This window comes from Vulpes vulpes, chromosome 14, assembly GCF_048418805.1.
Source record: "Vulpes vulpes isolate BD-2025 chromosome 14, VulVul3, whole genome shotgun sequence".
Taxonomy (NCBI): domain Eukaryota; kingdom Metazoa; phylum Chordata; class Mammalia; order Carnivora; family Canidae; genus Vulpes; species Vulpes vulpes.
Genome location: NC_132793.1, coordinates 15583028 through 15598116, shown reverse-complemented (window position 1 = coordinate 15598116; position 15089 = coordinate 15583028). Strand labels below are relative to the sequence as shown.

At 54.6% G+C, this 15089-nt stretch overlaps 1 protein-coding gene across 8 annotated transcripts in view; it reads right to left on the bottom strand.

Annotated features, from left to right (window-relative positions):
- The window catches only part of ADA (adenosine deaminase), a 34897-nt gene that overhangs the window by 10819 nt on the left and 8989 nt on the right, over positions 1-15089 (bottom strand). For all 8 annotated transcript variants that reach the window (XM_072735759.1, XM_072735758.1, XM_072735760.1 and 5 more), the window contains one exon: positions 5503-5564. In XM_072735759.1, the coding sequence (XP_072591860.1) occupies positions 5503-5564 (62 nt within the window). The remainder of the gene's footprint in view (positions 1-5502; positions 5565-15089) is intronic.

Below are 15089 nucleotides of genomic sequence, written 5' to 3'. Positions count from 1 at the left end.
CAAGGCCGTGACCAGCCAGGGACTGTTGGGGAGGGGGGGTAACTGTGGTTAAAGTCTGCGATGTATGCACGCGTGCACACACGCACACCCCTGCTCCTGGGAACAGGGAAGCTGCCAGGGAAGCCCACAGTTTCCAGCAGCGGGCAGGGCCAGGTCAGGGGTTACCAGGGCAGTTACTGCAGCACAATGCCCGGGGCAGGGGCAGGTACCAGACTTCCCTCCTCCGCCCTCCGGCCAGCACATCAGGGAGGGAGAGGGTGGGCGCGGGCTCCTGGGAGGGTGCTCCCCGGCCGTCACCTCGGGGCTTCTGCTGCCCCCCAGGCCGGCCCCCCTGGCCCGGAGCCTCCTCGCAGCCGGGGCAGCAGGGGCGACACCCGGCCTGCCTCCTCTGCCACCACCCGCAGGTCACCAGGGCCTCGGGCTTCCCACTTTGAAGGTAAAAGGGGCAGGCGAGGAACACCAGACAGGCAAGAAAGGCTTCCCCCAGAAAGAACTCTCAGGAAACCACGCCGGGAACAGAAGAAAACCCGAAACCCCTACCGCGGGGCGCCTCACGGACCGGAGAGGTTACGTCCCTGAAATAGAACACCCCTTTCAGAAAGGGGGTCCCCGAGACGAAGAAATCGAAACCTAAAAGAATACGGTGCCTTCATCAGGATGTAATAAAATGAACGGACAATATAGTCCTCCAGCAAGTAGAACAAAAGAAGATAAAAAAAATAGCAAATGATTAAGGAAATTGGGCGATTAAATCAGGTTCCAACATCTGGTTTTCTACAAAGCAAGAACAGAAGATGGGAGGGAGGGGTCGCCAGGGAGATGGAAGTTTGACTAGTGTGTTTAAGTCTTTAATGACTTCAGTGGCCCAAATACTAAAATGTTTCCCTCCATAAATGCCTGTCCCCTAAGCCCCCGACACAGGCCCTCCTCCCCTTCTGGTGGCCCAAGTCCCTAGGAGGGCCCTCAGCCTGCAGGACACGGCTGGGGGGAGATGGCACCCCGGGGCGGTCCTCGCGCTCCGCTCCGTGCCCCCTGAGTGTCCCGTTGCTGGGCCACCCCCCCCCCCCCCGCCCCCGCAGAGCCTCTCTGGCAAGGGCTGTGCTCTGGAGAGCTTTCAGGAGCTGGCGGTAGAAGCAGACGAGGGCTCTGGTGCCCGCATCGTCCCCGCAGGGGCCACAGGGGGTGGGCCTGCTGCACTTGCTGCGTGCCAGCCTCCTGGTGGTCCCCTGCCAGCGACCTCCACCACCGCTGCTGGCAGGGCTCTTTCCTCCTGGCCATTCTTTCAGACTCTCCCCCTTACACCCCTGCCCAAGGAACTCCTCCCCTTTCGTGGTTTTCAGCCCAAAATCCAGAGGCCTCTACCGCTACACACCACCGCATGAGGACCCACGATGCGCTGGCTACTGGAGAGAGCAGTGACCAAGACAGACCCTGACCCCCCCCCCCCCCTCCTGCCACTTCTCCCCTCTGCCCCCATGTTTCCAAATCTAGCCCCACCATCCCCCCCAGCTCCCCAACCCATGGAAGGGCCTCCCCCCCACACACACACACACTGAAACCCCCAGCTCCAACGGCCTCGCCCACCACCAGCCAGTCCCCAAGTCCCACTTATTCTACTTCCCAAATGTCTGTCCCACTGGTCCCACCTTCTCCAGCCTCTCTCCTCGACAGCCGCCCAGAGATCTTTCGCCACCCAGAGCGGTCTGGGAAGGCTGGGCCGAGGAGCGGATATGTAGAGCAGAAATAAGAGAGAGGAGGGAACAGAGGAGGCTCCAGGCAGAAGCCAAGAGAGGAGGAGAGGGCAGGGCAGCCGGAGTTCCCGGGGGGTCAGTGGTAGGTGATGAGCCAGAGGGCAGGTGGGGATTTATCCCCCAAAGCACCAGGAAGCCACTGAAGGATTTCAAGCAGGGAGCGGCGTGAAGAGATTTACTTCAAGAGCTTCTGGCTGCCAGAAGCTTCTGGGTAACAGATCCAAGAGCTGCTACAGGGGTCCCAGCCCAAAACAAGCAGATGCTCTTCTGGATCTCACGCAGGCCTGGGCCTCTGGAAGCCGCTCAGACCGAGCTGTAAAGCTCTTGTCTGGGACCCACAGTTGAGGCAAGGAGTTTTCCCTAGGGCCCCCTGCCACCCCAGCCACGGGGCAGCAGAGCTGGGACAGCGCTTGCTTCTCGGATGCTCCCTACGCCCCTGGTCAGCCAGGCCCTGGCCAGTCCTCCTCTTGCCGTGGTGGGTGATGTGCCTACGGGGAGCCCGCCGCAGAGAACCCGGGCTCGGGAGCTCGAGGTCCATCTCCCTCCTGCGTGTATGGACGCCCAGGAGCCGTCCCACCCGAGGACCTCCACGTCCTCGTCAGTAGCACAGATAGTGCTTTCTTTGGAGCATCCAGAGAAGAAGAAATGAGGTGGTTTACATGCCCAGGGTAAGGCCGCCAACTCCAAAGCCTGACGGACTGGTTTTGAAAAGGCGCAAGATGTGTATGATCTAAAAAGAAACCAGAGTATTGGACTGATTTCGAATCCCAGCTGCATTTCTTTTTTTTTTTTTAATAAGATTTATTTATTTATTTATTCATGATAGACGTAGAGAGAGAGAGAGAGGCAGAAACACAGGCAGAGAGAGAAGCAGGCTCCATGCAGGGAGCCTGATGCGGGACTCGATCCTGGGTCTCCAGGATCACGCCCTGGGCTGAAGGCAGGTGCTAAACCACTGAGCCACCCAGGGATCCCCCCCCCCCCCCCAGCTGCGTTTCTTAAAGGCTGTGTGACCTTGAGAGACTGACTCACCTTCTCTGTTTACTAGGTCTGGCAGGATTGAGAAACCTCCAGTGCAGACTAAGGAGAAGGGGGCAGAGAGGCAACACAGCCTTTGCACGTCTTTAAGGGGCATGGATGGACTTTGGCTTTGGCACGGAGCAAGCTAGGAGCGTGGGGAGAGTTTGAGCAGGGGAGGGACCAGTCAGACTAGGTTTTGACTACAGTACCGTGGGGACAGGAGATGGGGGGAGGCCAATCAGGAAGCCACTGCCACAGTCCAGGTGAAGGATGCTGGTGGCTCAGGCCAGAGTGGTGAAGGGAACGAGTGCCAAATCTAGAATGTTCTGTGGCCAAAGAGTTGACAGGCTCCTGAAGGAGATCGAGAGAGGCGCAGAAGCCCCGGAGAGGACTGAATCCTAGGAGCGGACAGAAGAAGTGAGTAGGTAAGAACACAGGCAACAGAGGCCCAAATCAGAGGCAGAAGAGGGGCGACTGGATTTGGCCGACGGGGAGAGGGTCTTCCTTCCTTCTCTCAGCCCATCTCCACCAGGAAGTCCTCCAGTATGGTTAGGGCATCCATAGCTGAGTCTGACCAACTCCCTGGTCCCCTGCCCACTGACTTTGGGCTCAAACTCCACCTGGCATTCGTAATACCCCTGCCCTGAGGCCCGTCCAGGGCTCCGGAGGTGCCAAGGTCATGTGGGAAACAGAAAATGGACCAGCCTCCCCACAGGGGTGATTTCCCTCCCTCCTCTCTCCACCCTCTCCCGGACTCCGGCCTTCTTCCTCCACTAATAAGTGCTCTCTGACCCCTTAATGAGTACCCAAGATGAGATGCCATCATGGTGCTGGATAACCCGCCCCAACAGCCTCATTTGGGACTCTGAGACAGTCGCTGGCACTCAGCACAGGCAAAGGACAGGCAGAGATAAGCCAAGCAGCTTCACCCCACTTTGCCAGAGCCATAGCTTTTAATTAATAGCATTATTAAGTGCCCTTATGGACACTGTGCCTAGCCCTGAGCTAAGTGTTCTCCAAACTGCTTCAGCTAAGCCTCTAGCTGGCAGTAGTAATGGGCAGGGGTGTGGACTCGGGCTCACACCCATGCTTAGGAGATAAGTCCCTTCCTGGCGCCTGGGTGGCTAAGCGGCTGACCATCTGTTTTTGGCTCAGGTCCTGATCTCAGGGTCCTGGGATGGAGTCCTGCATTGGGCTCCCGGCTCTGCAGGAAGCTTGCTTCTCCCTCTGCCTCTCTGTCTCTCTGCCTCTAACGAATAAATAAAATCTTAAAAAAAAAAAAAAAAAAAAAAAAGCAAGAGTTAAGTCCCCTCCTCCATAAAACAGAGGCGACAATAGTACCCCCTTGCAAGTTGTCTTGAGGGGTCAGTGCGGCAGCCCCAGTGCAGCGCCTTGTGGCACAAGGCACACAGTAAATGCTAACAGATGACTTAGGAGAGTTTGGAGAATTAAATCAGTAGCAACTTCCCAAGGAGAGTGAGGTCTGCAGAAGCAGGACAAAGTGGAGGACAGTGTTCTTGTCAGAACTCAGACTCGGGGTTGGGAGAGATGCTCCTGAGGACTGAGGACAGACTGCCCAGCCTCACCAGTTCTGCAGAGTCGCGGTGTCTGGAGAACCCAGGGGACTCTGGCTTAGGGAGCAGGGTGCTCACATTCGGGTCTGGAGCTCAACTGCTCCAGGTGATGTGAGAGGTGGAGTCCTTCCAGCTCCAAGTGAGTGTCCAGCAAACACATGAGGAGCATAGTCTGTGGGGGCAGAAGGGGCCCCATCTCCTAGGTCAGCTCTGGGGGGAGGCCCTGTTTTTGCCCTCAAGCTACAGCCCAGGTGGCAGCCAGGAGACAGTAGGCCCGTATTTGAATATCTAGACCCGCTGACCTCTTAAGCCACCTGAGCAAGGGGCCGCCATGAGCTCTGGGGTGGGGAGGGAGGGGCCGGTGTCCCTCACTGGGGGGGCACCGGGGGCCCTACAACCCCCTCGCATGCATGCAAGCCAAGCGGAAGGCACACTGTCCTGTGGAAGATGAAGACCGGCCCCCAGAGGGGGCGCTGCCTGTCTACCTCCCCCAGTGGGCTATTGGCATGCAACACAGGGAAGGCCTTGGAGATCCCGATGGCTCTGGGTCAGCTCTAGACTCTGCTGTTTATGGTCATGTGGCCTCAAGCAACTGCCTTCACTTTTTTTGAGCCCCCAGCTGTCCTCAGTGGGATGGGCATCGCAATGCTCTTCTCTGGGGAGGTATTAAATTTGCTGAGTCAAGGAGAGGGCTCAGCCCAGCAGCCCAGCACCAGGAGATGCGCAGCAAATAGTCCTGGAATCCCATGTAGGGGCACCGCCTCTGCCTAGGCTCTCTACGGAGTCAAAACACAGCGATGGGTGCAGCCCTGAGGACTGCCTCCTCTTGTGTGTGCGTGTGCATGTGTGTGCTGTGAGCATGTATGCATGCAGACACCTGCATATAAGGGGGGTAAGCTCCTCCTGGCTCACTCAGCAGCAGGAGGACATGAGTCGGAAGCATAGAAAGCAGAGGACGTGGGCTGTGGGTCTCCAGCTCAGAGCTGAGGGGCCACTATTTCCCCACAGACCACCTTCTTCTGGCCGGGGGGCTGGCTTCATTCCATGAGGATACTGGAAGGAACAAACACCCTGGAATTCTCTGGAGACCTCTGGGTTGAACTGTGGACCCCCAAATGTCCCCAAACAGGATGAAGGTCTCTTATCTGTGGACTTACCGGCTGAAGTATAAGATGGTTTCAGGCTTGATGGCCCCATCGAGGTGGACATGCAGCTCCACCTGCAAGAGGGCAGGGAGAGGAAATGGGGGGTTGGGTAGAGAACAAACAGCCATCAATGTCTGCAGGACCTTCCAGAGGGTTCGTGTTCACAATGACCATGATAACCATTAGCCCCACTGACTGGACACTTAACCACATCCGCTCCCCAAACACACATCATCTTATTCCGTCCTCATCTGTGGGGTGGGTTTAATGGCCCTCTCCTGCTCTCTCACGGTTAAGACCACAGAGGTTCAACCATAGTTGAGTTTCAGGGAGGTTAAGTAACTCGCCCCAGTTCACACACAAGCCACAGAGGCAGGAACCCAGCCCCATACCTCGGTTCTTAACCACAGCTGGTAAACAGCAGAACCAGAACTCGAGCCTGAGGCTGGGGTTCTAACACACAAGGCCAGCCTGGGTGCCGTAGGAGCCCCGGCCACCACCCGAGCAGAGTCTGCTCTCTGCCAAATCACTGAACAAAATCCAACCTTCACAAAAAAGTATCGACCGCAGACTTCCCAGACCCGTGAATATCCACAGTGGCTTTCAAAAACCCAGGCTTCATTTTCAAAAGCAGGTGTTACTTAAACACAGTTACCAGGAATCACTAGGAGACAACGCAAGATCTTTCCAGTACTCCAGAAGGGTCCAAGTTACTTGGCCATCTGTGTGATCATCTCACACACACACACACACACACACACAGCCCCACAAAGCCAGGAGATTAAGGACATGGGCTTTGGAGACAGTCCATCAGACAGACTCCCAGCTCTGTCCCTTCACTGGCTGTGTGATCTCAGCCAAGATGCTTGATCTCTCAGATCCTCTGTTTCCTCAGCTGCAAAGCAACAGGGTATTTCTGCCTCTTTGTCCAAGAACAATTGTAAGGATCACAAAAACAAAAAACAAAAACAAAAACCCCCAAACCCCACAATGTAGGTGGACATGTGTGGTTTACAGAAAGCAGGCCTGGCCTCTCAGCCAGTGCATCTTCCAGGAGCTGTAAAGCACAACAGGTGCTGGGAGAAAGAGGGAAAGGGACTTTTCCTGGGCCAGGAGGAGATCTAGAAAACTCCAGGGACATCTGCCCAATTGGGGTCTTCTCTGGAATTTGGGGACCTGGACAAGAAAGTAGTAGCTGTCCTGGCTAGGGATGGAGCAATGGGCCCATCCACTGAGGCCAGCAGGCAAAGAGCTACCAAGCTTGCCTCCCAGTAGGAGGTCCAAGTAATCAGACCTCTCCAGAAGTCGCCCAGCCTACAAAGGACCCAGGGGCACTCAGCCCAGGCTCAGAGGCAAGCGAGCTGGATTCCCTGACAAAGTAAGTTCAATGCCCACTAGCTAAATGTTCATTGCCTTGTAAACATTGAAGCTTCCAGCCAATGGAACTGCCAAGGAACCTTGTGTGACCCTGGACAGGGGCCCTCCCCTCTCTGAGCCTATGGGGTATTTCTTTTTTTTTTTTTTTTTTTTAAGATTTTATTTATTCATTCATGAAAGAGAGGCGGGGGGCAGAGACACAGGCAGAGGGAGAAGCAGGCTCCATGCAGGGAGCCTGATGTGGGACTTGATCCCAGGACTCCAGGATCACGCCCTGGGCTGAAGGCAGTGCTAAACCGCTGAGCCACCCAGGGATCCCCTTCTTTCTTTTTTTTAATCCTTAACCCACACATGGCCGTGCTAAGAATCTGGCCAGAGAGGGAGGATACTTTGTGGTTAGATCTGGAATCCCGGCTCCTCCACTCACTCATTGCTAACCTGTAGAAAATTACTTCAGGTTCAGTACCTTGGCACCCTCAAGGATAACATGCCTTTCTCCTAGGGCTTTGTGAGGTTTGACCACGTTCATTCATGTTGTGTGCCAGCCCAGTACTTAGCACGGGGCAGAAGCTAAAACAGCATCAGTCAAGGGTCCTGCATTCACCAAACTGTGAAGGCCCTGCTGAGTACTAGGAGTTGGAAAGGAGAGCTCAAGGGATAGAGTCTCAGTCCTGGGATGCGTACGGGCCAGCAAGGGAAGAGGCAGTAAATAAATGTCACAGTGACAAATGTGCAATCACAAGCCAAGACCACTCCTTGAGAGACAAAAACAGTCCTACAAAAGAGAACAAACAAAAGACCTTGCCCAGCTAGAGGACCAACAGTGGCTTCCTGGAAAAAACAGAGCTTGAACCAAGATCCAAAAGATGAAGAGGAACCAACGAGGCAGAGGCAGGGTGAGAAGGAAGGCAGGAAGAGCATTCCAGGCAGAGGGAACAGAATGTGCAAAGGCCATGTGGTAGGAGAACAGGAGATACAGGAGAGGAACTGAAACAGGACTCTGAGAAGGAAGGGGTCACAGAGCTGGAGAGGCTGCAGGCCTGCCCAGACCACAAGGAATCCAGTTTTAGCAGAGCACAGAGAAGCCACAGCAGGCTTTGAAGCCGGCTGGAGGGTGAGGCTGACTCAGACCACAACCAGCTGGAGGCTACTGCAGTCAAATTTATGAGAGATGATGGTGCTTTGGACCAGGGTGCAAGACAGATATGGAAAAGCAGGGGGACAGAAAGAGGGACCAAGGATAATACCTCAGGTTAGGTCTGGGTGGGTGTGGGCAGTGATTCCCACACTCTGGACGCTGTCAAGGAAGAAGCCCAAGTGCTATGAGGGAAGAATGGGCAGGGGTGCAGGGAGGGAGACATGGTCAGTTTGATCTTAGTGAGGTGAAGCTGGGAGCCCTCCAAACGTAACTGGACAGAGCCAGTGGATGGGCAGTTCTAGAGTGCTCAGACACCCAGGCTGGCAATGCAAGTAGGAATATGGGCAACTGAAGCCGAGGTCTTCAGTGAGCTCACCCGGGGACAGCGGGTCAACCGAGGCGCTGAGGCGGAAGCCTTCACACAAGTGCCAGCACCCAGTGGCTCTACAGGAGAGGGGGAGCCCAGAGAAGAGCTGCCAGAGAGGCTGGGGGCAACCCAGGAATGTGGTGTGCCCAAGGCAAGGGGCCATCAGATTGCAAGGAGGAGTGGCCCATTGGGTCAGCGGAATGGCAGCTCCCCAAACAGGTCTACATCTGAATCCCCAGAAGTTGTATTACCCCCCATGGCAAAAAAAGAGAGAGATGGTTTAAAGTCTTGAGGACTCTATCCTGGATTATCTGGATAATGCAATTACCCATTCCTTACGAGGGAGGGAGAGTTTTGAGCGAAACTCCTGTAAGAGGCAGCAGCGACGTGACCACTGAGGCAGATGGGAGCCACATGGTCACAAGCCAAGGGCAGCCTGGAACCACTTGAAGCTGGAAGAGGCCACAAATGGATCTCTCAGAGGGCGTGTGACCCTACGGAGAGCTTGATATCGGACTTCTGACCTCCAGAATGAGGAGAAAATTGTTGATGTTCTAAGCTACACACGTTGGACTTCTGACCTCCAGAATAGGGAGAAAACTGCTGATGTTCTAAGCTACCTGGCGTGTGTGACAACTTGTTACAGCAGCTACATGAAACAAGTAGGTCCTGCCAGTGGCCAAGCACTAGGCGAACAGAAACACGTCCCTGGGACTGAGGCCACAGGGCCCCGGGGCCCAGAAGAGAGGTGCTTGGCCCCGGCTGCCTGTTAGGAGCCCCTGGGAAGCTCTGAAAGTCGCCTTGGCCTGAGCCCACCCCGGTCCATGAAGTCACAGTCCTCAGGCCCCGGGCCTGCGCGGGGAAGGGGGAAGATGGGGGGTGTTGCTGGTTTTCAATACACGGAGCCAAGACTGAGAACCCCTGTCTTACAGGAAATGTTCTGGGAGCCTGTGGGGGGCAGAAACCATGCTGGAATAGGGCAAGAAGGAGGTAATGAAACGGAGAAAGTGCAGATTCTTCTTCCCAGAATTTCACCCCTCAAGGGGAAGAAAGCGCTGGAGAAAGGACTAGAAGTCAATGTGGGTGAAGAGTGGCTTCTCCGTGCGGTGGGAGTGACGGGCAAGTTGCAAGAGTGCTGGAGAAGAGGGGGTGCAGGAGACCACGAGAAGGTAGGAGGGAGCCCTCTGACAAGGGACAAATGGGGGAGGAGCCTGGAGGGGCAGCCAGGCAAGGGAAAGAGAGAGGACCAAGAAGGGCCCCGGGGAAGAGGAACCGCAAGTGCAGACATCTGATTCAGGTCCAGGGGGGGGAGTGGCCTGATGTGGAGAAGGAGCTTAGTGGGGGAGAGAGGAGGCCACCGAAGGCGAGGGGGTGGAAGGCAGGGACTGCTCGCAGGTCACAGTCCAGGGGGGTCCACTGAAGGGTTTGGGATCAGGAGGCACCATTTCAAAGCTCTTTCTGGCTGCCATATGCAAAATAGGGGAAAAGGAAGCCAGGACAGAAGACAAGGCTCCCCTGTCCCATAAGAGATAAGCACCCACAGGGAGTATCTGCCCGCAGCTCCGGACATGCTCCCTGCACATGGGCTACCCAGTGCAGCAGTGCAGGGGAAGAGGGTCTTAGATTGCTAGCCGCAGGAGGCAAGAGCACCCCTGGGGACAGAGAAAGGAGAGCCTGCTGCCCCATGTGCCCTACATGCCCCACCCCTCCCAGGGCTTCCTGGGAAGCTGCCCAGACACATTTTAGGGAAGAAGCAGAGGTAGCAACCACCCCTTAGGCAGCCCAAGCTCCCCAGGCAGCCCCAGCTCCTCAGGCAGGCCTCCCACGGAACTTTCTGGAAAACTGCCCCTACCCCATGAAGATGTCTGTCAGCATACCCCAGGTGATACTGGGGTGTAAGCTCAGGGACTGGGGTGGGGACCCTGCTCTACTGTCCCCATTCAGGGAAAAGGAACAGCAGTGGCCTCTGATCATTGAGCTGGACCATGTACATATATTAACTGATTTCATCCTCGCAACCAGTAAGGCAGGAACTTCATTACCATCTTACAGCACAGAAACCAGAAAGCTCCAAGAAGGATCCAAAGACACAAAGGCAGGCAGTGATGGATTCGAACCCAGGTCTGAGTCCCAGCTCTTACTAGGCTTTCCCCACAGGCCTAGCCTCGGAGAGGCTGTCATTAGCAATTCAGCAATAAAGGCAGCAGCCTTCTGTTATCAGGTCCTTTATCTCAGTTCAACTTGACCCCCAGGCAAGGTACACATTAGCCAGGGTGCTGCGGAAGGAGGAGAAACAGGCCTGCCAAGCTAAACTGGGAGGAACACAGCCACCTGCCCTGTGCTGCCCAGGCTGATAGCAACAGAGCTGGGTTAGAACCCGTCTCTCTAAGTCCAGGTCCTGCCCAGGCCCCCCACCCCATGCCCAGCCTCCTGGCCTCTCTGGCAGGGAGTCGCGCCCCTCCTCGCGTGCACATGCTCTCCGTGGGGCTGACTCAGCAAGCCTCTGACCGAACTGCAGGAAATCCCAGAGAGGAATAGCAAGCATCCAAGCATCCCCAGTTACTAAATCTTTACAAAGCCCCCACGAGGTGCTGGGCACAGGAAAACATGTTAAATCCTGCCCTCAGGTGATGCCAGCCAGCCAGCCGGCCCAGGGAGGTACACTCACCGACGGGTCAGAGGCAGAGCCAGGACGGGGACAAGGGTCATGGACTCCTGGGCCAGACGCTCCCGGACGGAACTCCTGCTCATCCCTGGCAGGCTCTGTGCCTTCGAGGCACACCCAAACACCCCAGTCAAGCTACTTCTCCCCAGGCTCCCCAGACACACCATTCGGGTTTGTTTTCATCCCGCTGACTTTTTATATTCACTTACCACAGCTGTCTCCCTATTAGTTCCCTCAAAGTGGGGACCTTGCATCATGCTGCTGTGTCTTCGGGGCTTAGGACTGTGCCCAGCACAGCAAAAAGTACTCAGGACACACCAAATAACCAAGTAATTGTTTTCTCCCCCCCGTCCTAGGTCAGCAGTACAGTGTCCTCTCCTGGGGGGCAAGGAAGGGACAGACCCACCCCCTTGGGCCTGGAAGAGAACCCAGACAGGGCAGAGTGGCCCGGGTTGCTTGACTGGCCCCCAGAACCCGCATGAGCCACAGGTGGCCTCCACCCGCCAACCAGCCACCCTCTCCCTTCTTAGCCCTGCTCTTGGCAGTGGTGCCCAGGGAGTCTGGGTCCACCGTGGCCTCTGAGCAGACTCTGGGGTAAAGCCAGGAGACACGGCAGCCCTGGGCTGACAGGTTGTTTTTTTTTTTTTTTTTTTTTTTCAATCACACTTCCACCAGGAAGTCTTCCGAGCTCAGCCCCATCTGAGCTGCTGCAGAGCTCAGGTACAGAGCTGAAGGGGCTGAGGATCTCTCTCGGTGCCTCTTGCTGCCTTTGGGCCTGACCAAGCTCTCACCTGCTGCGGTGAGCCTCCCCAGAGGTTTCAAAAGACAAGGCAGGCAACAGCCCAGGAATGGCAGTAAGTTATTCCTCATTTTATAGGTGAGGAGACAGAGACACAAGAGATTAAGGAACCAGCCTGAGGCCAGACTAGTTAAGTACCACAGCCGGAAGCTGGGTGAGTCAACGCCAGAGGTTGTAACAGCCACAATGCGCTCCCTTCATCCTGCCCATCAGTGCTGAGTCAATGCTGGTAAAATCTAAGCAGAAGGATTGAGAACCATGTTCCATAGCAGGTAACATTGGGTGTCCCCACCCCACCCCCGAGCCAGGCTTGTGCTTCGTGTTTTATGTAGGCTGGACACGAATCTGATTCCTCTGGTACAGACTGGAAAACTCACTGTTTTGCCTCCATGGCCACAAGGACCCCAGGGCTGGTTTCTTCCCTCACCTTGCTGCTCTGGGGCCTCAGAAAGCTAAGGGGTGAGAGCGAGCCTGACCCCAAACGCTGAGCAAATATAGGCTGGAAGCTCACTCTGGCCCCCCCAGCCTGCTCTTCTCCCCTGTCCAAAGCCAGGTCCAGTGCTATCATTCCCTGCCCGGGAGGGGCACCCCTCCTAGGGCAACCAGGGTAGGTATACAAGTTCCTCACAGGGCCCCTTCCCATATAGGCCAGGCCAACCCAAGGCCTGATGTAGCATCAGGACTGTGACCACATTTCCCCTCTCTGGTCCTTGCTGCTTCTGTCAAACAAAAGGCTTCCTTGAAACCCAAGCTCATTTATTCCCTTCCCTCCCAAGTGCCACATGTGTTATAATGGATAAGGAAAGCACGCTGAGGGGCTTTTTAAAAACAGGTGGCTCAGTGGGTTAAGCATCTGCCTTCAGCTCAGGTTCCTGATCTCAGGGTCCTGGGATGGAGTCCCAGGGGAATCTGCTTCTCCCTCTGCCCCGCTCCCTGGCTCATGCTTGCCTACATGCTCTGAAATAAAATCTTTTAAAAATAAATAAGTAAAATATTTTTAAAAATTAGAACAGGTGGCTCTGGTAACCAAAAACACCAGAAGCCCGAATCAGTGCCAATGGTGGGCTTTACGGTGGCTTTGAAGCAGGAAGTCAAGAGGTAAGGCAGGGGAAAGGGGCTTCCCAGAGGGCACCAGGACCCCCCACTACCGTCCCAGGGGAAGAAAAGCATACTTAAGGACCTGCTGCTCGTCAGCCAGGGGCTTCACAGGTGCCACTTAGCACAACTTCCCCAAGAACCCATGACCTTGGTCTTAATGCATCTTATAAGAGACGGAAGTGGAGTTGCAGAGAAACGTGAGCTCTTGTGGCCACCAAGCACCAAGGCAGGGACCCACTCTCAATCTACCTGAGGCCCCAGGTGACTCTGAGTCCACTCCCTCTCCTCAAAGTGGGAATGGCAAATCGCCAAGACAACTGACAGCGTCCATTTCAGTTTTAGGTAGAACTGGGTTCAAGTCTAGCTCTGCTTTCTGGCTATGTGACTTTGGAAAATTCCTCTCTCTGAGCCATTCCCTCATACAGAATTGAAGATAAGAGGATCTACCTTAAAGCGATACTGTGAGCATTAAATGAATATATACAAAGCAGTGAGAACAGTGCCTGGTATGGAGTGAACATTCAAAAAGGAGAAATAAAAAAGTGATGTGGGTGGGTCGCCTGGCTGGTTTGGTCCATAGAGAATGTGACTCTTACAACTTTTTAAAGTCATTAGTTCAAGCCCCACACTGGCTACAGAGCCTACTTAAAAAATTATGTGGGAGATTTAGCCCCAGTTCTCTGCATCAGGGAGGGACAATCTAGAAACTGTGCTCTTCCAAAATGGGCCAGTCCACTTGCTGGTCTACAGCTTTGAGATGTGCTCATTTTTGTGGCCTTGGGCAAGTCACTTCACCCCTCAGCTTCCTGGTCTGTTAGACGAGGAAGAGATCTACCTTGTCCAAGTGTCCAGAGATTTGTGATGTAAATCACAGAAGGTGCCAGGTACCCACTGTTACTACAAAAACAGGCATGTGATCCGTGACGAAGAACTCCTAAGCACCATGGGATTTTCCAGCCTTGCCTCGTGTAGAAATACACTGATAAGGGCCACCCACCCCTCCACCTCCTCCACACCTCCTCGAGTGCCCAACAGGTGCTCAGAAAGCATTGGTTAGAATAACACAATCAAACCAGGGAGGCAGCCACCTAGGGCCTTGGTACTCAAAGTGTAGTCCGTGGTCCAGCAGTGTTGGTACTGCCTGTGAGCCTGTTAGAAGGGATCGTATCAAGTCCCACCCCAAACCTCTCAATTCAGTGTCTGAATGTTAACCAGGCACTCAGGGGATGGGGTACACATTAAAGTTTAGAAAGCCTTGTTCTGCTTTCTTAAAACTGGCCAGGTCCTGGGCCTCACTTAGTGGTAGCCAGAAGAAGCCAAACAGCCCAGCAGAGGCTCCTGTCCCAGAGGGGCCTACACGAGGGCCACAGGCACCTATACCCCAAAGGCTTCTGCAAAGGCAATTTTAGGAAAGCTGGCTATGGGATTTTTGATGCTAGCTCCCTGGGCTCTACCCTAGCCTGGCTGCTTCCTTGCTGTGTAACCACAGACCAATGATCTCTCTGCTCCTCTATTCATCTGTTGAATGGGGTGCTACCCGCTACCTCAGAGTCATTGCTAGAATCAAATGAATTAATGAAAGTAACGCGTTCAGAACAGTAATAACGACTGTTATTAGCTCAGCACAGGGCAATAACGACTTAATTAGCTCCAGCTACTAATACTACTTCTCATTATGATCTGTTCCAACCCACATGAAGGCAGAGAGCTGGCTCCGGTCACAGTGGCTGAGACACGCTCCTTTTTGCTTCTCCTGCCAGCTCAGGCATGTTCCCTCCTTGCAATATAAAATTTAATCACCTCATTACATCGTGGAGAATCTTTTCCCTCTCAAGCATCTTTTAATCTCTGGACATCTCTCCCCAAACAGGTGGAGCCCATTTCCCAGGTGTGGAAACTGAGGCCCAGAAAGGGAGAATAACCTGCCAGCTTGAAGCAGAGAAGATTGGGTGAGGCCCAAAAAGGGTAAAAGAGTCTCTCCCGCAGGGGGCTATTACAAGTGTTGCAAGGACAGATTTGGTGCACATCAGTTCTACAGAAGCATTGCCTACCACTTATCTGGAAAATGACAATTTCAAGGGGCTTCCCAGTCAAGAGGCTTTGTTTACCGCCTCAGGATTCAGATCAGGGCAAGTGGTTTCCCCAGGCCAAGGGC